This window comes from Anabrus simplex, chromosome 2, assembly GCF_040414725.1.
Source record: "Anabrus simplex isolate iqAnaSimp1 chromosome 2, ASM4041472v1, whole genome shotgun sequence".
NCBI classification, from domain to species: Eukaryota; Metazoa; Arthropoda; class Insecta; order Orthoptera; family Tettigoniidae; genus Anabrus; species Anabrus simplex.
The window spans coordinates 1,144,809,928-1,144,836,449 of record NC_090266.1 but is presented as its reverse complement, the minus strand read 5'-3'; the positions used below and the strand labels follow the sequence as shown (position 1 = coordinate 1,144,836,449).

The 26,522-nt window shown below is 42.4% G+C and overlaps 1 protein-coding gene across 4 annotated transcripts in view; it reads right to left on the bottom strand.

Annotated features, from left to right (window-relative positions):
* The window catches only part of IP3K1 (inositol-trisphosphate 3-kinase-like protein), an 803,184-nt gene that overhangs the window by 208,141 nt on the left and 568,521 nt on the right, over positions 1-26,522 (bottom strand). The window contains exon 1 of one of the 4 annotated variants that reach the window (XM_067142100.2): positions 19,245-19,358. The exons of the other annotated variants lie outside the window; for them this stretch is intronic. Coding sequence (XP_066998201.1) covers positions 19,245-19,250 — 6 coding nt within the window. The 5' untranslated portion in view covers positions 19,251-19,358. Of the gene's footprint in view, positions 1-19,244; positions 19,359-26,522 lie in introns of those variants that run through there. 4 annotated transcript variants of the gene reach the window in all.

Below are 26,522 nucleotides of genomic sequence, written 5' to 3'. Positions count from 1 at the left end.
GGGCTAATGAATTTCAATCCTAGTGACGACATTTAATCAGATATAGCTACAAATAACACTCCGTATCTCCCCTTTCTGGAAGAGGCTCTCTGGCTTACTGCTATTGTGTTTTAGCAGTGTACATCGTCGGTCGCTGACGTATCAGTAGACTATAGTGAATATCTGAAGTATGGAAAAAGAAAGCTACACATATGCAACATTAATTTAATTGGAACGTAACTATTTTCATCACCTTTTCACGGCAAAGACTTATATTATGCAATGTGAAAAGTGCATTCAATTCTAACTTTACAACATTTACGTAGTTATAAATTTTTTTCGAATATTTCTGCCTGCACTTTTGTAGCATGATATCGAGCAATTCATGAATATTAAGGCTAATGTCTCAATACGTGCACTTTATTGCACTTTTTTTTTAGAAAAGTAACTTCATTTCCGTTGGCACGTGCTCCACAACGTCCCGTAAGAACACACCGTGAGCTGTGTGAAGTGTTGCGGGATTATGAACAGATTGGAAGCGAGCTAGTAGATAATGTATTATCTAAGATGACCATTCAGGACTGTTCCTCAGATGTTTTACGGTATCTTAAATTGATAGTAAGTGCTTCCAAATACAAATTTTAAGAGTGATGGAAACAAAATTTACAGGATGAAAGACAGGTTTTTAAGGAAAAAATTCCAATTGGTTAGTAAAAGATTTATATATTTATGAAGGAGTGGATAAAATTGCAGGATCTAATCTTCAAACAAACAGTTCAGTTCCGCTCGCCTCGAGAGTGTGAAGGCCTAGAAAACTCTTGGAATATAGGGGATTGAGAATTATACTGAGAATGTTAGATACTTTAATTAAAGGACGATCACAACAAGAATTAAGAGTGGCAGCTCAAATTTCACTGCGGGCCTCCTGTAAAAGGACACTGCAAATATAATTAAGAATATTGCTGATAAGGAAGGGTACCCAACTGTTGTTGCGCACATTTTGAATCGATATAGTGTCTTCCAAATACAAATGTATTAGACAGATGTATGCGATAGGAGAAGTTCCATCCAATTTTTGGCAGAATGTTGTTATACCCACTCCCAAGAAAGCCGGTGCTGACAAGTGTGAAAACTACCGCACCATTAGTTTAGTATCTCATGCCTGTAAAATTTTAACACGTATTATTTACAGAAGAATGGAAAGACAAGTTGAAGCTGAGATGGGAGAAAATTAATTTGGCTTCAGAAGAAATGTAGGAACACGTGAAGCAATCCTGACTTTACGTGTGATCTTAGAGGATAGAATTAAGAAGGATAAGCCCACGTACATGGCGTTCATAGATCTAGAAAAGGCAGTCTGTAATGTTGATTGGACCAAGCTATTTAAGATTCTGAAGGTGATTGGGATCAGACACTGAGAACGAAGAATTATCTACAATCTGTATAAAAATCAGTCTGCAGTGATAAGAATCGACGGCTTTGAAAAAGAAGCAGCAATCCATAAAGGAGTGAGGCAAGGCTGCAGTTTGTCTCCCGTCCTCTTCAATGTTTACATAGCACAGGCAGTAAAGGAAATTAAAGAGGAATATGGAAAGGGAATCACAATCCAAGGAGAGGAAATCAAAACGTTGAGATTTGCCGATGATATTGTTATTTTATCTAAGACTGCAGAAGATCTCGAGAAGTTGCTGAATGGAATGGACGAAGTCTTGGGTAAGGAGTACAAGATGAAAATAAATAAGTCCAAAACAAGGGTAATGAAAAGCAGTCGAACGAAGGCAGGTGATGCAGGAAATATTAGATTAGGAAAGGAAGTAGATGAATATTGTTACTTGGGTAGTAAAATAACTAACGATGGCAGAAGTAAGGAGGACATAAAATGCAGACTAGCACAAGCAAGGAAGACCTTTCTTAAGAAAACAAATTTGCTCACTTCAAACATTGATGTAGGAATTAGAAAGATGTTTCTGAAGACTTTCATCTGGAGCGTGGCATTGTATGGAAGTGAAACATGGACGATAACTAGTTCAGAAAGAAGGAGAATAGAAGTTTCTGAAATGTGGTGTTACAGAAGAATGCTGAAGTTGAGGTGGATAGATCGAATCACGAATCAAGAGATTGTGAATCGAATTGGTGAGAGGAAATCGATTTGGCTAAATTTGACGAGAAGAAGAGATAGAATGATAGGACACATCTTAAGACATCCAGGGCTTGTTTAGTTGGTTTTTGAAGGAAGTGTAGTCGGTAAGAACGGTAGAGGCAGACCAAGGTATGAATATGACAAGCAAATTAGATCAGATGTAGGATGCAATCGTTACGTAGAAATGAAAAGGTTAGCACAGGATAGGGTGGCATGGAGAGCTGCATCAAACCAGTCTATGGATTGATGACTCGAACAACAACAACAATAACATAGTGTCTTGAATAGACAATATCGAAATATGCATACCATGCAAATTATAGCTGCTATGGGCAAGAAACATATCAGCTACGAGCTGCCAAATATACACTATGAGAACACATAAAGACAGGAATCCTCGTGCAGACTGGTCCAAGCGCGGCTGAATATTGTAGATGGACGAGCAAATGCATTCAGTAACGTTTACATACTGGCAATAAAATACATTACGCACCCATGGCAGTTCAAGTGCAGTAGACATGAAGGTCGATAAGTAATAATAATAATAATAATAATAATAATAATAATAATAATAATAATAATAATAATAATAATAATGTTATTTGTTTTACGTCCCACTAACTACTTTTTAAGGTCTTCGAAGACGCCGAGGTGCCGGAATTTAGTCCCGCAGGAGTTCTTTATACGTGCCAGTAAATCTACCTACACGGGGCTGTCGTATTTGAGCACCTTCAAATACCACCGGACTGAGCCAGGATCGAACCTGCCAAGTTGGGGTTAGAAAGCCAGCGCCTTAACCGCCTGAGCCACTCAGCCCGGCAGGTCGATAAGTAATCCATGGTCTAGACATAAATATCTTTCACAGTGAGCACATCGAATGAACGCAAGCTGAACACAGTCATCTTTGAAACATTCTTCCAAACCAATCTCGAAACAGTATTCGCAAGGTATCTGAAATGATCCTGGATGTTCATCTGTGTAACCACATTGGAAGAAAGCAAATAGGATCAATAATTTGAATCTATTTGCCGATAATTGGAAGTGCACAAACGATTGAATGCGAAGAAATTATTCTCTTTGCCATACTTTAATTGTGGATAACACTATCTTATCTGTGATGAACCATACCATACTTTTGAATGGACAGAAAAAGAAAACTTCCACTGGTTGTATCAATCCAATACATTTTGAAGGGATCAGCTTCTTGTGAAATTCAACATCTTCTGGAACTGTCTCATTGTATAGAACATCATCTTTATTTGCTGTCCAAGAATCAACCAAAAGAAGAATTTGATCTCTGCCGTGCAAATCCGGCCATAACACCTGTTCCAGGAACATTTTCAAATCTCGTTTTGTCATGTTTGGTGATTTGCTAGGATATGCTACTGGGTCATTCAAGTGTCATGCTTGCTAGAAATTTCCAACTGGGTTCTGAAACAAGAACATACATGTGTACCGAGCTCGATAGCTGCAGTCGCTTAAGTTCGGACAGCACCCAGTACTCTGGAGATAGTGGGTTCGAACCCCACAGTCGACAGCCCTGAAGATGTTTTTCCATTTTCACACCAGGAAATGCTGGGGCTGTACCTTAATTAAGGCCACGGCCACTTCCTTCCCACTCCTAGCCCTTTCGTGTACCATCGTCGCCATAAGACCTATCTGTGTCGGTGTGACGTAAAGCAACTTGTAAAGAAAAAAAACATACATGCGTGGAAGAAGGGTGCCACCAATTACAATAACAGGCATTATCATGTTGCTGCAACTGAACCCACTGTACCATAAATCGTCTTTGCTTCCTTAACGGCAAGAGTTCTCACAAAATGTAACTCTTTACAAAATCTTGACTGATCTGCATTAATTATCTGCTATGGTGTAAGATGATACTCTTCAATGAAACGCCTTACTTCCGTAACAAACTCATCAGCATTATCTTCTATACTAGCGGCATCACCAACAAATCTGCTGCCTACTTTATAGGTGATCTTGCGAGAAACAATCTTGTTTTCTCTCTTGAACCACTGAAGTCGTCATGATTTGGAAGCTTTGAATGTTAAGGTGATGTTCGATCAATTTGTGCTTTAAAACACATAGCCCAGATTCGTAGGGTTCGGTCGTGTATAATTCCACGTGGTTTTCGCATTGCAATGAACTGATCACGTATCTCATTATTTATTAATTTTTGTAGCACCTTCCTGTTTCTGTCTGTCATTTCAGCGTTTTTTGAAGTTCTGCAAAACTGTCTCGTTTTTTATTTGTCTTTCTCTGTCCATTATGGCAGTGAATTTCATTCTAGGGAACATGTTCATGGCTACTCCAGGAGGGCACCATTGTGGATGATCATTTTTTCTAGGCTGCTTCGCACAGATTTCTTAAGCATCAGTCGAGTAATATTCCGGAAATTTTGTTCTATTCTTCTTTGGTGGTAATGGTGACCACTGCTCTCGTCATTGCCACATAATGCTGGGCCGCTTTCTGAAGTCGTCTCGTTTTCTAGCTGTATCGCTGGATCATCCCCCAAATCAGTTTTAATACAATCTACATTGGTGACTTCTTTATCCACCTTAAGAGTTCTATATTATTTAACAAGAACGTCTTCATGAAGTAGCTGTTTCGTTATCTGTTCGAAAACTATGCCATCTGCCCTAGTTGGCTTTTCGTCCGAAATACCTAAGAAATCCACTAACAAATTAACGACCACAGCTGGTTTCATTTTGTAACAGCTTATGCATACAACAGGTCACATTCACCTCTAATCCGTAACTAGCTGACCGGTTCCGCGTTTATTCCGTTCTTTGCGCTCCATACTCCCCTCCCCCTCCTTCCACTTCCTGCGATCCATAGCAAGTCAAATTGCACCAAATGGCGTTTCTGATGTTCTGAAACATAAATCAACTTATCTCGTTCAAAAGTCAGCGATAACAGTTGGGTATCCTTCCTTGTGAAACTACGCCTCACAGAGCCTCTAGATATAGAAAAGGAATTGAGTCACAGCAGCCATTACCCAGCCCATATTCTCCACAAATGGCTTTATCCTTTCTTGAAGAAAATAATGTATTTTATTTTCAGTACAACAATATACACAAGGGAGCTAAACAGAGGCATAGTAACATTTATCCATCGTAGAACAGAATTAGGGAAGTTAAGATGTTGTCCATCGAAGGAAAACATCAAAATCACGGATTTTTCAGCCGAAATAGGCTTACATTCACTGCTAGATATCACATTTAAATAACTTGTAACTGTACAAGAAGTAGTAGAGTATTCAAAAGTAGTACGGACAGTTTCATCAACCACTGTTAACGGAGTGTTAGTTAACACCTTGTTAAGATTTTAACGTGGCGTTATGGAAATTGCGTTTCACACAGCACTATAATAAGCTCGTTAACTAACGTGGCGTTAACGTTAACGATCAAGTCAGCAGTGTGTAGCATTGACATTATTTCGCTCCTCTAAACGGTGCAGGGCATAATGTTATTTCATTTGTCACCTTTCTTCTGAACTCTTTCTGCGCGGAATAAGAGGTTCCATTTGAAATACCTGTACAGCAACCTAAAAAAAAGAAGCAAAAAAAGAAAAAAAATATTCGAAGAACGAGTTGGAGTGGTCCAAGACCAGAGGTGGTATATTTATTCCAGTATTTAAATAGATGACTTCAAAGATGGTGTTAGTTGACAAATACCAAGGCCAGTGTGCGAGATACATCTCAAAGGAAGGACATACAGTAAATATCGTTAACGGGAAACAAACTTTATTAATGTAGAGTCGATGCCTCGCTGTATTGCTGCCGTTTTGAGGGCTTGCGGAGGAGCAACTCGGCATTAACATCACATTCAGTGTCTTCCCACGACTTCTGGCCACGCAGTGTATATGGTAACAGAATTATACCTGACGAAGGAACAACTTACGGTAATTAAAATAGAATGGTATGTTTCGCTCCTGAAAGAACATCATCAGATCCTATCAAATATGATTCCTTTTTCAGATAGTTTATACATGTATTTATTCAAAATTAGTTTCGGTAGACTGAAGAACCCAACAGTTATAAAAATAATAAATGATAACTATGGTACGGGTACTTATCGATCAAACCAGGAGATGATTCAGCAGTCGTACTCACCTGTAACAAAAGATAATTTAACATCAGATAAGAGTTAACATGTTGATAGAAATTTTGAGTACATTGTACGTAGTATGATCAAATATTTCGACAAATAGTACCATAAAATATGTCACAATAATTAGATCAAGCGGATAAAGATGTATATATACCAAGTGAGTTGGCTCCGCGGTTCGGGTCACGTAGTTGTGAGCTTGCGTTCCGGAGACAGTGGATTCGAACCGCACTGTCGGCAAACCTGAAGATCGTTTTGCGTGGTTTATCATTTTCACACCAGGTAAATATTGGAGTTGTAAGGCCACGGGCAATTCCTTCCCAGCCCTAGCCCGGCCTATCCCATCATCGCCGTAAGATCTGTTTGAGTCTTTGGGACGTAAAAAAAGGATACGTGCATCATTATAGACTAAAACCGCTCAGCTCACATACCACACCCAACAGTATCCTCCTTCACCACAATAACACGCAGCTTTCCATACACGGCAGATGCCGCCCACCCTCCCCGGAGGATCTAGTTAACAAGAGCTGCAACCAGGCTAGCAGAAGCCATACGAAAAAAAGAGAGCTCTTCACCCGTACGTTTCTCTTCCAGAAGAACACTCCGCAAAGCAATGGAACTCCTTGTCGAGGGAAACCAAGAACTTGCCTCTTCCACTATTTTAACTGCGTATAAAGAAAAACACTGCAAGCCACGCGTCTTTTTAAAATGTTATATTTATAACGAAATATTAAGCAAAATCAGCGTGTTTGAAGTATTATTTTTAAGGAAGTCTGCCAAAATTTTAGTCTCCAAATTCTCATATCCTCCAGTTATTGGTTACAAACATATTCCCAGCCCCTAAAATGGAGCAATACCGACAATACTGTAGACGGGATCATTATTATTATTATTGCATACTAATGTACATAGATGAAGTAAAAGGAAAATTCGCACCTATATAGTTACTCTTTGCTATAGTCCACGATCGATCTTTCTCGTTTAGGACACATGGTTATATGGCATCTGTCACAGTGGTTATTACACAATGCACATACACATTCATTGTTTGGTTCATGAAACTTTTTGTTTTTACAAATTTTATGGTGAAAACCATGCACTGCCAATCTTGTAATTACATTTCTAAGTTCTTGATTTTCTTTTACCCATCTCCTGTCGATCATTGCATCTGTGCTATAGAAGTCCAGAGGGATTTCTTCGCGCTTCTTCTCTCTTGTCTGGATAAGTTTTGTCGCTTGCTCAGTAGATGGCAGGGATAGTTTGTAACGGAAGTCCTCGACGTAGAAGGTTTCTCTTGCCAATTCGTAAACAAGCCCGGAAGGTGTTGTTCTTGCCACTCCAAGTGCTCTTTTCAGATATCGGGCTTTTACTTTCTCCATTGAGTTTAGGTCTGAAAAAGATAGGTTTTCCCATATCAATTCTAATCCGTAGGTCAGCATTGGCGATATTTTGGCATTAAATAAGATCATAGCCGTCTGGAGGGATAGACTGGTTATGTTCTTTATGTCATATATTCCTCATATAGCAGCTGTTATTCTTTCCTTTACGTGTATCCTGAATGAATTGCGTGTTGTTTGTAGGGTGATTCCTAGATATTTATAGTAGTTTACTGTCTGCAGTTCTTTCCCTCCTAAAGTCATTTTATCCTCTGTTGCTAATCTTCCACCTTTCCGGAACACTATGTATTTTGTTTTGTTACTATTTATACTGAAGTCATTTTCTTCTGCCCAGTTATGTAAGTCATTTAGTGCTTCTTGTAATTCAAGTCTGTTTGAGGAACCTATGACCATGTCGTCTGCATACATATATATAGATAATGAATTCGATTTTTCTAAGATCTTCACGATATCTGCGGTGGCGATGTTGAATAGGGTGGGGCTGATGGGATCCCCCTGTAGAACCCCATTTGTCCGCAGGATCTCTCTTGAAGTTGTTATTCCGTCCTTTATTTGTATTCTGTTGTAGGTCAGTATATTTCTTATGGCTGTTGTAACTTCATTTCCTCCGTTTGTCATGGATTCCATTTTTGCTACGAGTTTTGTCCTATTCAACAAATCAAAGGCTTTTGTGTAGTCGATAAAGACGGTTCTGAATTTGCCTTTTGGATGTCTCAGCGCTTGGTCAATGTCATTAAGAAGATTACATACGGCCTGTAAGGTGGACCTTCCTTCTCTAAAGCCAAATTGTTGGTCTGGAATCAATGGATCTATTGTCTCCGTGAGACGTTTGTTGAGTAACTTTGTATAGATTTTAAATATGTTATTTTCAAGTGCTATACCACGGTAAGAATTCGGATTATTTGTATCCCCTGATCCCTTGTATAGGACTTTGATTGTCGACTTTCTCCAGCTATCTGGAATTTCTCCTGAGCTGAGGCATTTATTGAATAACTCTGTCCATATTTCAATTAACACTCCTGTTGATTCCTTTAACATCTCATTATAAATACCGTCTGGTCCTGCTGCCTTTTTGTTTTTTGTGTTTTTGATTATTGTTTCAACCTCTTCTGTTGTAATTTGGGAGGTCTTTTCCTCCTCATTCGGTGTCCTACTATCATGTGATTTGTTTAGACGGGATCATTGCCTAACAGTTGGAACATAATATGGACCAGTGGAAGTATACTATTTAAAATATGACTGGGTAATGTGGCGCAGTGTTTTTAAAGTTAGTGGTCATTAGGCAGAACGATACCGCTGATGACGATATATCAAGCAAGCGATAACAATATTAAACTCGCATTACGAGAACGAGCAGAGTATAGCCCCAATACTAACTGGCCTCGGAGACTACACACTGCTCTACTTTTAATAATTTACGTTCCTTCAACCGTCATTTAAAATGCTTGCAATAGATCGTAAGTAAGTACGGGGAAAAGAACTAATCTGCAGAAGCGTACATCGACACGAAAGCAAAATATTGTGGCGATTGTTGTTTAAAAAAAAGGGTCATCAGCCGATCTAACTATTAAAACCCTTCGCAGAATGAAGGTATCTGCTAAAATAATGGAAGAGACACCAAAGACTCTCTAGATCTAAGCAAACTAATAATAGCGTGGCGGAAAAGCATAAGAGTGGACCGAGGGAGGTCGGACACGAAAGATGAAAAGAAGAAGTCGCTACAAGTGAAAACAATGTCAGAATCAGTAATTCGTGCTGCAGTTATCATCCCGAGCCGGCCTCGAGGTGTAGAGGTAGCGTGCCTACCTCTTACCCGAAGGCCCCGGACTCGATTCCCGGCCAGGTCAGGAATTTTTACCTGGATCTGAGGACTGGTTCGAGGCCCACTCAGCCTACGTGATTGCAACTAAGAAGCTATCTGACGGTGGGATAACGGCCCCGGTCTAGAAAGCCAATAATAACGGACGGGAGAATTCGTCGTGCCGACCACACGACACCTCGTAAACTTGGTAGGCCATGGTCCGCCGAGCCTATTGAACCATGGGGTTTGGTTTAGTTATGAGCCCGTTGTGGTGGCGGTGGTTTCGTATATTCGGAGTCAACTCATGTCGTAAGCGGTCCCTTTGATGTTATACATGTTATATAAAAGCCACTTACATTACCCATCCGGTCCAGAAGGAGAACCGAGATGGAGAAGTGGAAAGAGGGGAAGTGCTCACACGCGGAAGGATATTTTTCTCAGATCCTGAGCTGACGCCGACTATAGGATTTAGAAATGTATAAAGGGTGGAATTGTTACCATGTACACCATCTTATTCTTATAATAATAATAATAATAATAATAATAATAATAATAATAATAATAATAATAATGAAAATCCACAGCCTGTTTCCAGTCATTCGACCGGGTCAAGAATGGAATGAATGAAGCCCCATCTACTGGCGAGGATAGGAATTTTGTGCCGGCTGCCGAAGCCTGTCGTACTCCTCTGAGGCAATGATTAATGAATGAAAGGTGAAATGAAATGATATTGGAGAGTGTTGCTGGAATGAAATATGACAGGGAAAACCGGAGTACCCGGAGGAAAACCTGTTCCGCCTCCGCTTTGGCCAGCACAAATCTTACATGGAGTGACCAGGATTTGAACCACGGAACCCAGTGGTGAGAGGCCAGCGTGCTGCCGCCTGAGCCACGGAGGTTCTCATAATAATAATAATAATAATAATAATAATAATAATAATAATAACTCCAAATACAAAAGTAATCCTAATGAAATCTTGTATTGAACAGAAATTGCTTAGATTTACATTAAAACCACATTTACTCTATGAAATGTTTTCGCTAACTAAGTACAAACGGAGATTATTAGGAACGTTGGTTTCATGCTTCGTGCAGATCTCCAGTACATTAAAGTATTTCGAAATGATATGTAACTAAAATACGCCTTTCAGTTGGTACATTCCAAAGATAAACACTGGTTGAAATACCTCCAGTAGTTCCCCCATTATAAGCGTACAAACAGACAAAAAAAATAATACATTTTGGAACACTGTTCTTCAAACAGTCTGAAACCTAAAAGATAAAACACCAGATACGCACTAAATTAATGAAACCTGACAAACTATGCATTTTATACTGTATATAGACTGTAATAGTAATTCCTGTTACATAAAAATTGCTCGTCTAATTGTGTGAGTTTCAATGGTGTCTGCTTACCATCAGACTCGTGACCTGAAAATCCGGGCAACGGAAAAATGTCCAAGCTAAATGGTCAACTCAGGCTTCTTAATGACATAATAAAACTGCACCTCTGCATTCGGAATGCTCTAACTACATTTATTAAAAAACATGACATTCTGACCTAATCAACATTCAGTCTTCTGAAAAATAACCACAATTTTACTTCTGTAGGTAGGGGATACTCAGTAGCACCGCCACCGCTGGCGATTGCACCTTCGTACTTACCCAAATAAAAGGAAAACATTTGCAAGTATATTCCGCATCAGAGTTTCTTTTTCTCTAAAACAATCCTCTGTTCATCCATCGTGACCATTTATATGAAGAATGGTTCCGCTGCGTTAACATTCAGGAAGATATATGAAATGGAAGATGATCCATCCAATTTTTATGTAACACGCAGCATTGTACTAAAATATCCTCAAGAGAAAGGCACCTGAACTTCACCCGATGGTCATGTGGAGAACTTCAAGAAATCTTTGGAGTCTCCGCTAATTCCTCAGTGGGTTTTTTTTTTTCCTTTACGTCGAGCGGACACAGATATGTCTTATGGCGACGATGGGATGGGAAAGGCCTGGAATGGGAAGGAAGCGGCCGTGGCCTTAATTAAGGTACAGCCCCAGCATTTGTCTGGTGTGAAAATGGGAAACCACGGAAAACCATCTTCAGCGCTGCCGACAGTGGAGGTCGAACCCACTATCTCCCGATTACTGGATACTGGCCGCACTTAAGCGACTGCAGCTATCGAGCTCGGTTCCTTGGGTTAGCCTTAAATAATCGTCGTCAACAGCAGAGTTATTTTCCAGAGCGATCTACTCCTTTTACGATGAAATCCCCGGCTTGGAATTTCATCAACCACCAGGAAACCGATGTTACATTAACCCTTTTCACAAATGTTTTATATGCCTGTGCTGAGCTTTTCCATCTTTCTAAAGACAAAAATGTTCTCATATGCAGGGTTATTCAGCTAAGTTGTCCTCCTCAAATAACACGTGAACCGTGAAAGATATGACATTGTTTTCATTTTTAGTACTGGTATCAAGGAGCTCATAATCGGATTTAGAGAACTTCTTCATGGCATCAGTATCTTCTGAGATAATGGTACTAACATTGCTTTTTTAAATGGAACTACAATTTTTGCTAACCTAGCCTTAAACCTAGACACACCGGGCGAGTTGGCTGTGCGGTTAGGGGTGCGCAGCTGTAGAGCTTGCATCCGGGAGATAGTGAGTTCAAGCCCCACTGTCGGCAGCCCTGAAGATGGTTTTCTGTTGTTTCCCATTTTCATATCAGGCAAATGCTGGGGCTGTACCTTAATTAAGGCCACGGGCAATTCCTTCCCAGGCCTTTCCTATCCCATCGTCACCATAAGACCTATCTATGTCGGTGCGACGTAAAGCGAGTTGTAAAAAAAGGAAAAACCTAAGACACAATTTCAGAAACGTGATTTTGAAAATCGGACAATACTTCTTGAGAAAATGTAGTGTATTCAAACGTGCTTCATGTGCCAACTGCGGACCGCCCTGTTCGATTCGCGCTACGTATGAATCATGAGCTAGCTGTTGACATACAGTGTTGCTTCACCTTGTTCTGACAGCTGGGTATGCGGTATATTGAGCCCATAAATATACTATGATAAGATGTATGCTTTAAACAGTCCGACATCACGAGGTAGGGGGTAACGCGTCCGCCTGTCACCCGGCGGCCCCGGGTTCGATTCCCGGCCGGGTCAAGGGGTTTTTAATTGTAAATGATTAATATCCCTGGCCTGGGGACTGGGTGTTTGTGTCGTCATTAACGTTCCTTTCCTCACATTCAACACTCCACACTTCCGCAATTACAATTACACGCAGGTTCATATCATATAGTGCAAGGAGTGGCAAAATATCTACAGAGGTCGACCCCACGAACAAATATCATTTTTAAAAAATGCTTTCAATAACTTTAATATCGCCGTAGGTAACAGATAAAGGAAAAATGGATAGATCTAAGCGACGGGACATTATTAGCCCGCCGTGACATTAAACCACACAGGATCGACTAGCTGTGGACCGCTTAGCTCTTAGCTTGCGTGCGAGAGATGATAGGTTCAATCCCGACCACCGGCAGCCCTGAAGGTGGTTTTCACTTCACTTAAGGTCATGGCCACTGTCTTACTAGTCCTAGCCCTTTCCTGATCCATCGTCGCCGAAACCCGTCTAAGTCAGTGCTAACACTAGAAAAAAATGTAAACCATACAGGATTTAGGTCAGCAAGGACATCTGCCCGTAAAACTGTCCCAAACCTCCATTCGTGACGCGGATCGGAACACATCCCAACCAAGTCGTGGGAAAAGTGGCTAGAGATCTCGAAATACATATTAACAACGAGAAACAAAAAAATAAGCAGATCCAGTGCTGCATCACACAACACTGATTCATTTTCTGCTCGGACAAGAAAGTTCAGGCAAGGGACGCAAAATTAGAATTTTGTACAGCATGCCATCAATACCGTCATTAACCCTACAATTCTATGGACTGGACATATGAGTTTAATAAAATTAAATCCTAAACAATTTACCCCGATTTTTTAAATTAAAAGTCCGACATTTTCTAAAATAATGTCCTGGATTTGAATTTTTTTTTGACACGATAACCGTAGTTGTGTGGAAGTGTAAATCATGTGAGTAAATGCTGGCCGCATGGTCTTCCAAGGCCTAACGCCATTAGTAGTATTTAAAAAATGTGTAAGTCAGCGATTAGTCAACAAGCGTTGTTACTGTAGTTGCGTTTGCTGCCACGATGCTTGTGTTTAACCCTGCGCGGCAGTAACGGTTATAGCAATTCTTCACTCCAAATACTATGAATCACTTTCAGTTACCATTAAGGAGAAAGGCTACCATCAACTACCCACTTATGCTGACATTCGATAACTAAATGCTAATAAATTTCTGAAACAACTTTATCAAGTCGGCGCTAAGAGATATAACTGACGGGCCAATAACAGTTGACCTCAATTAGACCTCATTACTTATGCGCACCATAATATGCTATCAATAATTCGAGCTCAATGATTCCTACAAAGAAAAAACTAAGCCTGAACGAATCACAAATCATCGTAATAATCATAATGTCGTATTGTTAACAGAGTAATGTAAGGGTTCGAGTGAGAGAAAATAAACAGCAATCGGCAAGAAACTATGGACTGTACATGTTCAATTTAAACAGAATAACGATAAGGAATTACACCTTCAGTCATAAGCTAGGGTAAACTACAATGTTGTCAAGTTGTCCTATCACTATTTATTATTCGTGGACTTGCAACAACGTCTAGTTCAACCTCCTGCCAGAGTTGATGGTGCTATTATTATTCTTTTTTTTTGGGGGGGGGGTGTCAGAATTTAAAACATCATGGTCAACAGTTTCATGTACTAGAAGGGTGAGTGAGCGCCGGGCTGAGTGGCTTAGATGGTATAGTGCTGGCCTTTTGAGTCCAAGTTGGCGGGTTAGTTCCCGGCTCAATTCAGAGATATTGATGATGATGATGATGATGATGATGATGATGCTTGTTGTTTAAAGGGGTCTAACATCTAGGTCATCGGCCCATAATTTTACGAAATGAGACGAAATGTACTGACAATTTAAAAGTCCAAAATCATCCACTGACCACAATTCAAAACGTGATGATGAAGAATGAATGGATGGATATGAATTTAAAACAATCAGTGGTTCTGACCTGCAATCCCCCACATTTTCAGAAACTAGCGTTAAACAATAGTATTACTGACCAAGGGACTGCTTCTAAAGACCAATCCTGAATCGATGATGCTTGTAGTCTAAAGGGGTCCAAAATCCAGGTCATCGGCCCCTCATAATGGTACTTATCGCTAGGAAAGCAGAACCATGGTATTTCTCATGTTGCGGTATAATCAAAAGAAGCGCAGACTCGCGGCATTATATACATTATGGTACTACTCACAGGTAATGTAATACGCACATGTAATGCAGACCTATGGTGTTTCTCACATTGCGGCGCCATTTACAGTCAACGCAAACCTATGGTGTTCTTCACATAGGTGTACTAATTACAAAGACTCGTACTATCCCGTGGTGTTCCTCACATAGTGGGTACTAATCATAGGCAAAGCAGACCCATGGTGTCGCTCAAATAGTGGTACTAATCACAGGTAGGTACTGTAAAACCAACCCTGATTCACACATTGTCGCTAATAATCACAAACCTATTGTGTACCCAACATAGTGGTACTACGCGCAAGTAAATGCGACCCATGGTGTTCCCCGCGTGGTGGTACTAATTACAAATAGTCTCATGGTTCTAATTCGATCATCCCTTGGTCTCCCCTTTTAGTCGCCTCTTACCACAGGCAGGGGATACCGTGGGTGTATTCTTCGTCTGCGTCTCCCACCCACAAGGGGATGTGTGTTTGGTCTGCGAGAGCTAGTTTATTTCTCTCAAGTCCGCCGGCAAGCCGGTTGGGACCCCCCTATCCGCCACCTGGGACGCGCCGCGTGGGAGTATCCCCTCTCCACCTGCTCGCCAGCGTAGTAGGTTCGTGGAATTCAGAGGTATTTGAAGGTGCTCAAATACGACAGTCTACTTTCCGTAATCTATCAGCACATAAAAGAACTCCTGCGGGCCAAAATTCCGACACCATGGCGTCTCCGAAAACTAATTTGTGACGCGTTAAACCAGTAATATTGTCACATGAGATGTAACTTACGTATCCGTATCTAAATGGGGCTAGGACTGGGAAAGGAAGGAAGCTGTCAGTTTTACGTAACTGGCAATCATGTGACTGAAATACTGGTGAAAGAAGTGAAATTTCCGAAACGGAATGTCATGTCTCCGTGGTTTGGATTAGGCTATTTGTAGGTCTGCTAGCATTAAGCTACGTAGAACTCTACCGGAAATCTTTACGTTAATATAGTTATTACTTCGTACCCAACAGCCTGCCATATGAACGACATTATTTTCAGTGATGTGCTTACCCAGTATGACCAACGCTGTAACGCTCATACACTTGCTTCACGTTGTTTCCGACTACCCTGTACACTGGCACAGCAACCTGAGCCTTCTAGTCCGAAGTTTTTAGAAAATTAATAATAATTATATTTATTTAATGTCCTTTCAATTGCTATAAAATTCTATCTCGTAGAAGTCCGGCTCCTTGGTTGAATGGCCAGCGTAGTGCTATTCGGTTCAGAGGGCTCCGGGTCCGATTCCCGGCCGGGCCGGAGATTTTAACCTTAAATGGTTAATTCCCCTGGCGCGGGGACTGGGTGTTAGTATTGTCCCCAACATCCCTGCAATTCACACACCACAATTAACACTATCTTCCACTACAACATTACGCGGTTTCCCATACACGGCAGATACCGCCAACCCTCGCCGGAGGGTCTGCGTTACAAGGGCTGTAACAGGCTAAAAATAGCCACACGAAATTATTATTATTATTATTATTATTATTATTATTATTATTATTATACATGCGAATAAGCCCATTAGGACTACGCAAAGTACTTAGAAAAGTGCTTTTGGCTTCCTTTGTGCCCATATCTCTTTCATTCTTTTCCTGTGGGCTTCCTTTATTTCCTCAGACCAGGTTGTTCTTTGGTCTTTCCTCTTTGTCTTTTTTTTTTTTTTTTTTTTTTACAAGTTGCTTTACGTCGCACCGACACTGATAGGTCTTACGGCGACGATGGGACAGGAAAGGGCTAGGAGTGGGAAGGAAGCGGCCGTGGCCTTAATTAAGGTACAGCTCCAGCCAGCATTTGCCTGGTGTGAAAATGGGAAACCACGGAAGACCATCTTCAGGGCAGCCGACAGTGGGGTTCGAACCCACTATCTCCCGAATACTGGATACTGGCCGCACTTAAGCGACTGCAGCTATCGAGCTCGGTTTTCCTCTTTGTCAACTTGCCATCTGTGAATTTTGGATCTGAAAGTTACCTTGTTTTGGACATTTGCTGGTGTAATTCCTGCCTATTTCAAATCGGTTTTGATTTCACCAATCCATTTCATTGTGTCTATTTTGGCTTTACTCATGTTTTCATAGAATTTAACTGTATGTTTGGTAAGTCTGTCTGGATGCATTCTTTTAATATGTCCATAGAATCTTAGCCTGCGTTTTCTACTGTCACTGTGCTTATTTGTGTGTTGTTTGATTTCCTATGTGGACTGTTCCTGTCTGCCTGTAAGTCGGTATTTCCGTCCGTCGGCGAATTCTGGGCCTAGATTTTTCTTACGATTTTGAGTTCCTTATTTTCAATGTTTTCATTACCTAGGAGTAGTTCTCAGATTTGTACAGCGCCACAGCAAGTAGTGGAGACCCGCGGAGCAATGTGTAGCATGTTTTGCGACGACGGGTCTTCTTCTTCTTTTTCTATCGCTTTTTCCACACCTGTGGGGTCGCGGGTGCGAATTGTGTCGCACATGTGGATTTGGCCCTGTTTAATGGCCGGATGCCAACCCAATATGGAGGGATGTAATCACTATTGCGTGTTTCTGTGGTGGTTGGTAGTGTAGTGTCTGAATATGAAGAGGAAAGTGTTGGGACAAACACAAACACCCAGTTCACAGGCCAGAAGTATTAATCTTCTTTTTTTTTTTTGCTATGGGCTTTACGTCGCACCGACACAGATAGGTCTTATGGCGACGATGGGATAGGAAAGGCCTAGGAGTTGGAAGGAAGTGGCCGTGGCCTTAATTAAGGTACAGCCCCAGCATTTGCCTGGTGTAAAAATGGGAAACCACGGAAAACCATCTTCAGGGCTGCCGATAGTGGGATTCGAACCTACTATCTCCCGGATGCAAGCTCACAGCCGCGCGCCTCTACGCGCACGGCCAACTCGCCCGGTGAAGTATTAATCAGAGGCGATTAAAAGCTCCGACCCGGCCGGAAATCGCACCCGGGACCCTCTGAACCGAAGGCCTCAGTGCTGACCATTCAGCCAATGAGACGGACGTTTTGCGACGACGGGTATGAGGGGTATATTTTTGCCAAAGTCACTCGCCTGTCGCGCGCATTCGCTAGTCTGGCACTCTCGCCCAGTCGATGTGTCTGTTCAGTTCTGTCCAGTGTCTGCTACTTTGTTACTGTGAAGATACATACTGAATGACTTTTTAATTATATAAACAAGCCATACGTCTATTTAACTGTAATACGTGTGTAATTATTGCTCCATTGGTGAACGTTTTATTGCGGTCGGTAGATGCAGAGTGGGTCTCGGCCCTCAAGTGGCCACGGCTGGTCCATGGTCCAACAACTCTGCATTCTGACCAGCCAACCGAGCAGAGGAGGGGTGGCCACAGCTCTACCGTGGCTCTACGCCTCTGCATTCGGGAGACGTGACAGGGCGAGATCTCACGGCTGGCTCCAACCGTCGGCTGTTCTGAGAATGGTTTTCCGTTGTTTTCCATTCTCTTGCACTAAGGCGAATGCCAGGACAGTTCCTAGCACAGGCCACGGCCGCCAATCCCCTCAACCTTCTCCGAGCATCTCGTTCGCCGCAACACATCTCCCGGCCAGAGAGACGGCGTCGCCGTCTAAGAGGCCCGCCTCCTCCTTCAGGGGAGGAATGAAAACATTTTTAGTAGTAGGCCTAGTAATAGTAGTAGTTTTATTGTATAGTACTATTATTACTCTTCAAAAGTTTGTAGACTCAACCTTTACATCTCTATCGAAATTCGCTCAGAGAGCATCAAAACTTGCCATTTTATAGCAATGTTTTTCAATTTTTATGTCCCCCACCCCCATATCCTCTGGACCCAGGTACTTGTTGTCTATATATTTTTGTGCTCCCCCCCCCACACACACACTTCTATTTCCCAATCGCCGTTAGTGGGTAATCCTATTCCGCTGTTGGCAACATTGCATGCGGCTCACCTCCATTGGGGATGTGCCTGAAAAGGGTTGCATCACCTCGGGACAAGGGCACGAGTTTACTCGTACATCATTTTTCTTACAACCTGTTTACAAGAACTAAGGGGATGTAGTAACTTATAATAATGCCAGGTTTATACCATTTACATATAATCGATATTCTATATCCCTTAACAGTAAATTTCGGTTTCATAAAGAAGTGACAGAAAACATTTAAAACACAAGAAAGAAAACACGTAGTTCTTGAGAAACTGCAAATATTTCCGTAACTGTGTATGAAAACAAATAGCGACAATAAACAAGCCGACAACACACGATACGTTTTCGAACGCAAATAGGGGCCGATGACCTTAGATGCTAGGCCCCTTTAAACAACAAGCGACAAGAACGCAATTACAATTTTATAAGAAATTACAAAGTGCTCATAAAGGAAGCAACGCATTGACATATAAAACATGTATGGATTAATTACCAAGTATCATGAACGTTAACGTACCTGCATGAGGTAATCATGTGGTAATGCACAGAGGAGCTGCTTACTGCAGGTCTACCTAGCCTACTGCTGATCCAACTGCAAGAACAGCGAAATTCAACCTCGTCTTCGAGGGACTACTCAAGTAGTGCGACTTCAATTCCCCAATCGATTTGCTTGCACAGCACTGGAAGACGTTTTAAAAAAAATGCTTTACGTCGCACGACACGGATGGGTCTATGGCGACGATGATATAGGATAGGGCTAGGGGTGGGAAGGAAGCGACCGTGGCCTTCATTAAGGTACAGCTCCGGCATTTGCCTGGAGTGAAAATGGAACATTATGGAAAACCATATTTAGGGCTGCCAACACGGGGTTCGAACCCACTATCTCCCGAATGCAAGCTGATATCAGAGTGACCCAAACCGCACAGCCACTTGCTCGATATTGGAGGACTTCAACTGTTATAAAATTATCTACTGAAAATGACTACTGTACATCGAAGAAAGTTGGGGATGACTAAGCTAGGTTCAATAAACGGGAAGAGAGTTGTTCTTTGCTTAAATGTCTCCGAAAACCGGAGTAGTAGTTAGTCGGTCATAAAATGAATATCATTACTGTTCTTTGCTTAATTTAATTGCTCAAATTAATATACGGGTCGACCATTATAAGCTTTTCCAAATTTCCTGGGATCTGCACTTTGCAAGTATTTAATTAATGTTATTTGCTTTACGTCCCACTAACTACTTTTACGGTTTCTGGAGACGCCGAGGTGCCGGAATTTTGTCCCGCAAAAGTTATTTTACAGAACGTGCCTGTAAATCTACCGACACGAGGCTGGCGTATTTGAGCACCTTCAAATACCACCGGACTGAGTCACGATCGAACCTGCCACGTTGGGGTCAGAAGGCCAGCGCCTCAACCGTCTGAGCCACTCAGCCCGGCTTGCAAGTATTTAGCCCAGTTTTATTGCCAGATACCAACGCTATGTGGAGGGATGTAGGCCTATTCACTATTGCGTATTTTTTGTGGTGGTTTGTAGTGTAATGTGTTGTATGTAAATGAAGATGTGTATGAAGACGAACGCAAACACCCATTCCCCGAGCTGGAAAAATTAGCCAACCAAAGTTAAAATCTCCGATCTAGCCGGGTATCAAACGCGCGACCCTTTGAACCGAAGGCCAGTACGACGGCCATTCAGCCAAGGAGCCGGACCACTATAAGCTTCGTTACTTTTCTTAATTCGTCGTGACATCAGGTCAACGAGATCCAGAACTGCTTCCTGTGAAATCTCATTCCATAGTTACTGAACATTTAGTCTGTGTGGAAACTTTGTCATTGTTGATGTCTTCCTTGCTTGATGAGCTAACCATACCACTCTGCCCTGTGCTATCCCATTCAGTCTTCAACTCTGCGTGACTTCCGAATCATGCATATCCTTTCATTTGTCATATTTCTCGGCCACGCGCTATTAAGGTAAGGTAAGGTAAGGTAAGGTAAGGTAAGGTAAGGGTTGTTCTGCCCGAAGGCAGGTCCGAACCTCCGCAGAGGTGTTCCTGAGCCGGAGTTTACATGCGGTAGGGTGGCCAGTTCCTTTCCGCTCCTCCATTCCCTTACCCCCCACCAACAGCGCGTGGCAACCCATCCAACTCCTGACCACGCCCAATGTTGCTTAACTTCGGAGATCTCACGGGATCCGGTGTTTCAACACGGCTACGGCCGTTGACGCTCTATTAAATGAAAATTAAATGGCGTATGGCTTTTAGTGCCGGGATGTGTCCGAGGACTTCGGCTCGCCAAGTGCAGGTCTTTTGATTTGACACCCGTAGGCGACCTGCGCGTCGTGATGAGGATGAAATTATGGTGAAGACGATACACACAACCAGTCCCCGTGCCAGGAGAATTATTCAATTATGGTTAAAATTCCCGACCCTGTCGGGATTCGAACCAGGGACCCCTGTGACCAAAGGCCAGCACACTAACCATTTGGCCATGGAGCCGGACATTATTAAATGATGTTCTTTGACTCATCAGTCCACAGAATGCTTTGAGGTAGCTCTCCATGCCACCCTATCCCGTGCTAACCATTTCATTTCTACGCAACTACTACTACACAGTAAAAATCTAGACGACATAAAATCACGGTGCCAGAAATCGAGTAAGTTTAAAGAGAAAGAGGCACGCATAACAACTGGACGTATGTGGCTGAGTCAAAATACACAGTGTAACAATAAGGAGCAGCCAAACTTTCAGGGCACATTCCTCACACGTACTAGAAGAAAATGTGTTATATAGACAGGAGTCCGGAAACGCCTTTGTTCCATGTTAGAACTCATTTTTTACAACTCTACAAAGTACGTTAGGCTCCCTCCACACACACAGGTTTTGACCGGCCGGTTCATGCCGGACGAAGTAGTGGATTATCTAAAAGCATTATAGCTTTCACACATGCCGGTGCCCGGTAACGTGCCGGACACACTCACTGGAGGATCCGGTCGCCGGCCGGTAGCAGACCTACAGTGGTGCACGTGATTGTATTAGTGTTCACACACACACACACACACACACACACACACACACACACACACACACACACACACACACAGAGAGAGAGAGAGAGAGAGAGGCAATCAATCGTCCGTCTGCTCTCAGAAAGTACCGTTGAGTGTAAATATGGAGGACGTCGAAATCGATACAGAACTAATTACTGATATCGTTGGTTGAGGCCAGACCTGTACTGTGGAATAAGTCAAGTGATATCTACAAAGATCGGGATGGTACAAGAAAGGGGTGGAAAGAAGTATGTGAAAGTCTGAAGGAAGATTTTGGAGAATTGAGCGATACTGAAAAAAAAAAAAAGCTAAGTAACTTTTATTGCAAGTGATGACCTAACTCCAGAAACACCTTTTCATTATTACATTTCAAACGGACACAGACAGACACTGTTAGGTCTTAAAACTTTGACATTTGCACTCGACGGCACTAGTATCAGAAATCGACATACGAAAATAGTTAAAGAGCTTTTTGCTATCTTTTCTTACATCTTCGAATAGCGTATAAAACAGGCCTGATTCGTCCCTCCTTTCATTTATTGGATGAACCCAACGAATTCTATTCTTTTTGCTTTTTGGTAACGACCATACAAAAGCCACATGGCAATAATACTACTGTGATCCATACTGTACAAGAGCTGGCGTATGACTGAACGTCCGGTTTCAACCGGCAAGTGTGAAAATGAAATTGAGACCGGCCGGTCAACTGTGTGTGAAGGGAGCGTTAATCACGGAACATAACGAACCAGCATAACACCTGAAACTCTTTCTTAACATGAAATGTTCAAAATGCCCTCCGTTAGATACATGTATCAATCCGCCGTCGCATTGAATCTCGGATGTGCTCCTGCTTAAGTTACCTTCTACCGGACACCTCAGGCGCCTGCGGCTTTGATGGTACCTAGGACGCTGGACATGGTCAAACGAATGGCATGACATCATCGTTACCGACTGATCATGCTTCTATCTGAAGTATCAGGATGGCCGGATCTGTGGCAGATTCCAGACTATACGAAAACGGCATTAAGCATACCCGTACGAAACCTATCGAATGCAGTATTAAAAGGAGGCAGATATCAAATAAGTCATGTGAAATACATCGGACAGCAGTAACGTAGATAGTCAAATTCAGAAATTTGGTAATACACTCATGCCCAGAAGTTAGGGGATCTTCGAGATCCCGATATGCCATTGGGTTCTAGTCCAAACAGCATGGAGTATGCTTTACTAGAACAATGACCAGTCACCGTTACCTTTTTAAGCTTTTTGGAATCTACTGTTGTCTCTTATTTTCAGGACCTGCATGGAGTCATTCACCGACAGGATGAAGTGCAATCACATGTGAAAGCAATATCCGACAATTCCTGGATGGTCACAATTCCAAATTCTTTCTTGGCTTGTACGTTCAAGGGATCCGCCACCAATTAAACACGCCCGGTACATATTCGCACAACGACTTGTACACCGCAGATAAATGATGGCAACATGCCTAAACCACATGGTCTGATACAATATAACCTAAACATAATGTCTCTTTCTCCCCATACTGCGCCGAGTAGCAGAAAATAGCTACACTTTGTAGCATCACGAGATATTTATCTACGTTTCTACGTTGAACCGAGCTATTGTACCAATTCTTCTCTTCCTTTCCTTTACCGAAGCTTTTCGAACAACCATACCGATACGATATTACCCGCCTTACACCGGTTGCTAACAATGTATGAAAGTCGAACTATACAGCAGACTGATTATTTGGCAAAGCTGATGGTTAAAGCTTTCAAGACTCTCCTTGTACTCTGAAAAACACTCCTCTTTAAATATGTTCTTTCTTTATTTGAAACCACTTTCATTGGAATTAGACCCTAGTCAAAACACTGAACAAAAACAATTGACCGGGCGAGTTGGTCGTGCGGTTAGGGGCGCGCAGCTGTGAGCTTGCATCCGGGAGATAGTGGGTTCGAACCCCACTGTCGGCAGACCCGAAGATGGCTTTCCGTTGTTTCCCATTTTAACACCAGGCAAGTGCTGGGGATGTACCTTAATTATGGCCACGGCCGCTTCCTTCCCACTCCAGGCCTTTCTTATCCTATCGTCGTCAAAAGACCCATCTGTGTCGGTGCGATGTAAAGCAGATGTTAAAAAACAATTGATACCAGTGCAGAAACAGCCATTCAAGTCTACATCACACATTAACGTATATTATAATATTTGGAGAAGTAAGGAGATAATATATTTTTGATAGAATTGTTAAATACTGACTACTTCACTGTCCTAGCCTCAGTTAATTATTACCTTCGATTGTTTTAAGAATGATGCGTTTAATACATTAATGGCGTGCATCTTGCATATCTATCCTATCGAATGCAGTATTAAAAGGAGGCAGATATCAAATAAGTCATGTGAAATACATCGGACAGCAGTAACGTAGATAGTCAAATTCAGAAATTTGGTAATACACTCATGCCCAGAAGTTAAGGGATCTTCGAGATCCACGATAAATCACTGAGTCACAGCGATGATGTGCGGACTTAACCGTGGTAGGGCAATAAAACACGTAACAAACCTAGCAGCTCAGTACATGACCGGTTAGTGTGTGTAAAACAGTGCGTGTGGGCAGAGGTCTTGGGTACAGCGGTTTTGACATCGTGTTGTGTGCGTTTGACACAAAATATTCTATCTGTAGGGAAGCAAGATGGCATAGAGAACACATACGGATGGCATTACGCGTGGTCAGATCATCGGAAGATTAGAGGCCGTCACAGTCAGCGCCAGGTGTGCCAGGATATGAATGTCGCCCGTAGTGTCATTTCACGGCTGTGGAGAAGATTCCGGTCGGCCCCGTAGTGTAGGGGTAACGTGCCTGCCTCTTACCCGGAGGCCCCGGGTTCTATTCCCGGCCAGGTCAGGGATTTTTACCTGGACCTGAGGGCTGGTTCGAGGTCCACTCAGCCTACGTGATTAGAATTGAGGAGCTATCTGACGGTGAGATGGCGGCCGCGGTCTAGAAAGCCAAGAATAACGGCCGAGAGGATTCGTCGTGCTGACCACACGACACCTCGTAATCTGCAGGCCTTCGGGCTGAGCAGCGGTCGCTTGGTAGGCTAAGGCCCTTCAAGGGCTGTAGTGTCATGGGGTTGGATTTGTTTTTGGTTTGGAGAAGATTCCAAGAGGGAGGAAACATTCAACGGCGGTAGGGCAAAGTTGACCACGAGCTACAACCCAGCGTCAGAATAGTTATCTTGTAAGTGTCCGAAGACGTCTAATCAGCACAGCACCTGCATTGGCTGAGTCTGTGCATCGTCGGGTTCGAGAGGTTGCTCTGGATGCTTGGCGACCCGCCAGATGCATTCCCCTCACACAAAGGCACCGCGTAGCTCGTCTCGCTCATCGAGACTGATCCCAGGAACAGTGGGATAGTGTCTTGTTCACGGATGAGTAGCGGTTTAGCCTGGATCTGGGCCCTGTTTCATAAAACTAACTAATAATATTAGAACTCATAAAAATGATTATCAGTTAACCAAATTCTGTTTCATAAAGATTTACAGATGACTAATAAAATATATTCACTAATAATATTAGTTCATTAGTCAGCTGATACAAATGGAGATTAGAATCGGTCTGTTGCATATGTTCTTGGTTTGGGTTTATTCCTAGCAGTAGGCTAATGCTTGACTACAACCGACTGTTAATCCACATGTTCAAAAGGCTCACTTGATATTTTCGTTGGTATGACTTCAATACATATGAAAATGGATAAAAGAAGTAAAAATAATGTGAGAGAAGAAAATTTCTTTGCGGAACGTGATTGAGTTAAAGCGTCAACTATTCGCAGCCTTTTGCACACTAAACCGTCCTTGTTCCTTTTACTTTTTTATTTCATGTGCACTTAAAAATCTCTGAGATGGACTAGCAAAATCTTTGTTTACTACCCCTGTTGGTGGGGGCGGTAGAATAACAGCCACTGTATCCCCTGCCTGGCGTAAGAGGCGACTAAAGGGGTCCCAGGGCTCTCAACTTGGGAGCGTGTGTTGGCGAACATGGGGCACTGAGATGAGCATTGCTTCAACTTATTTCTGCCAGGCTCATTTTCATATACCCTTCTGACCTCCCTTGTTTAACTCTTGTTCTTTTCCGACCCTGACAGTATTAGGTTGCGAGGCCGAGAGAGTCTTTCATTTTCACGCCCTTCGTGGCCCTCCTCTTTCTTTAGCCGATACCTTCATTTTTCAAAACGTCGGATCCTTTCCATTTTTCTATCTGATTAGTGTTGTTATAGATGATGGTTGCCTAGTTGTAGCCTACTTCCTCCTAAAACAATAGTCATCACCAGCATCATCTTGGTTTACTGGTGATATAAGCCGAGATTTTTTTTTTTTTTTGCTAGGGGCTTTACGTCGCACCGACACAGATAGGTCTTATGGCGACGATGGGATAGGAAAGGTCTAGGAGTTGGAAGGAAGCGGCCGTGGCCTTAATTCAGGTACAGCCCCAGCATTTGCCTGGTGTGAAAATGGGAAACCACGGAAAACCATCTTCAGGGCTGCCGATAGTGGGATTCGAACCTACTATCTCCCGGATGCAAGCTCACAGCCGCGCGCCTCTACGCGCACGGCCAACTCGCCCGGTAAGCCAAGATTTTAAAAGATACTTGGAGTGTCCGAACAGAACTGCACTAGAGAAACACAATGATACTGTGTATCACTACCAACCGGTGGAGTGCAATGCGAAGCTGCTATTTTAAGGTTATGCT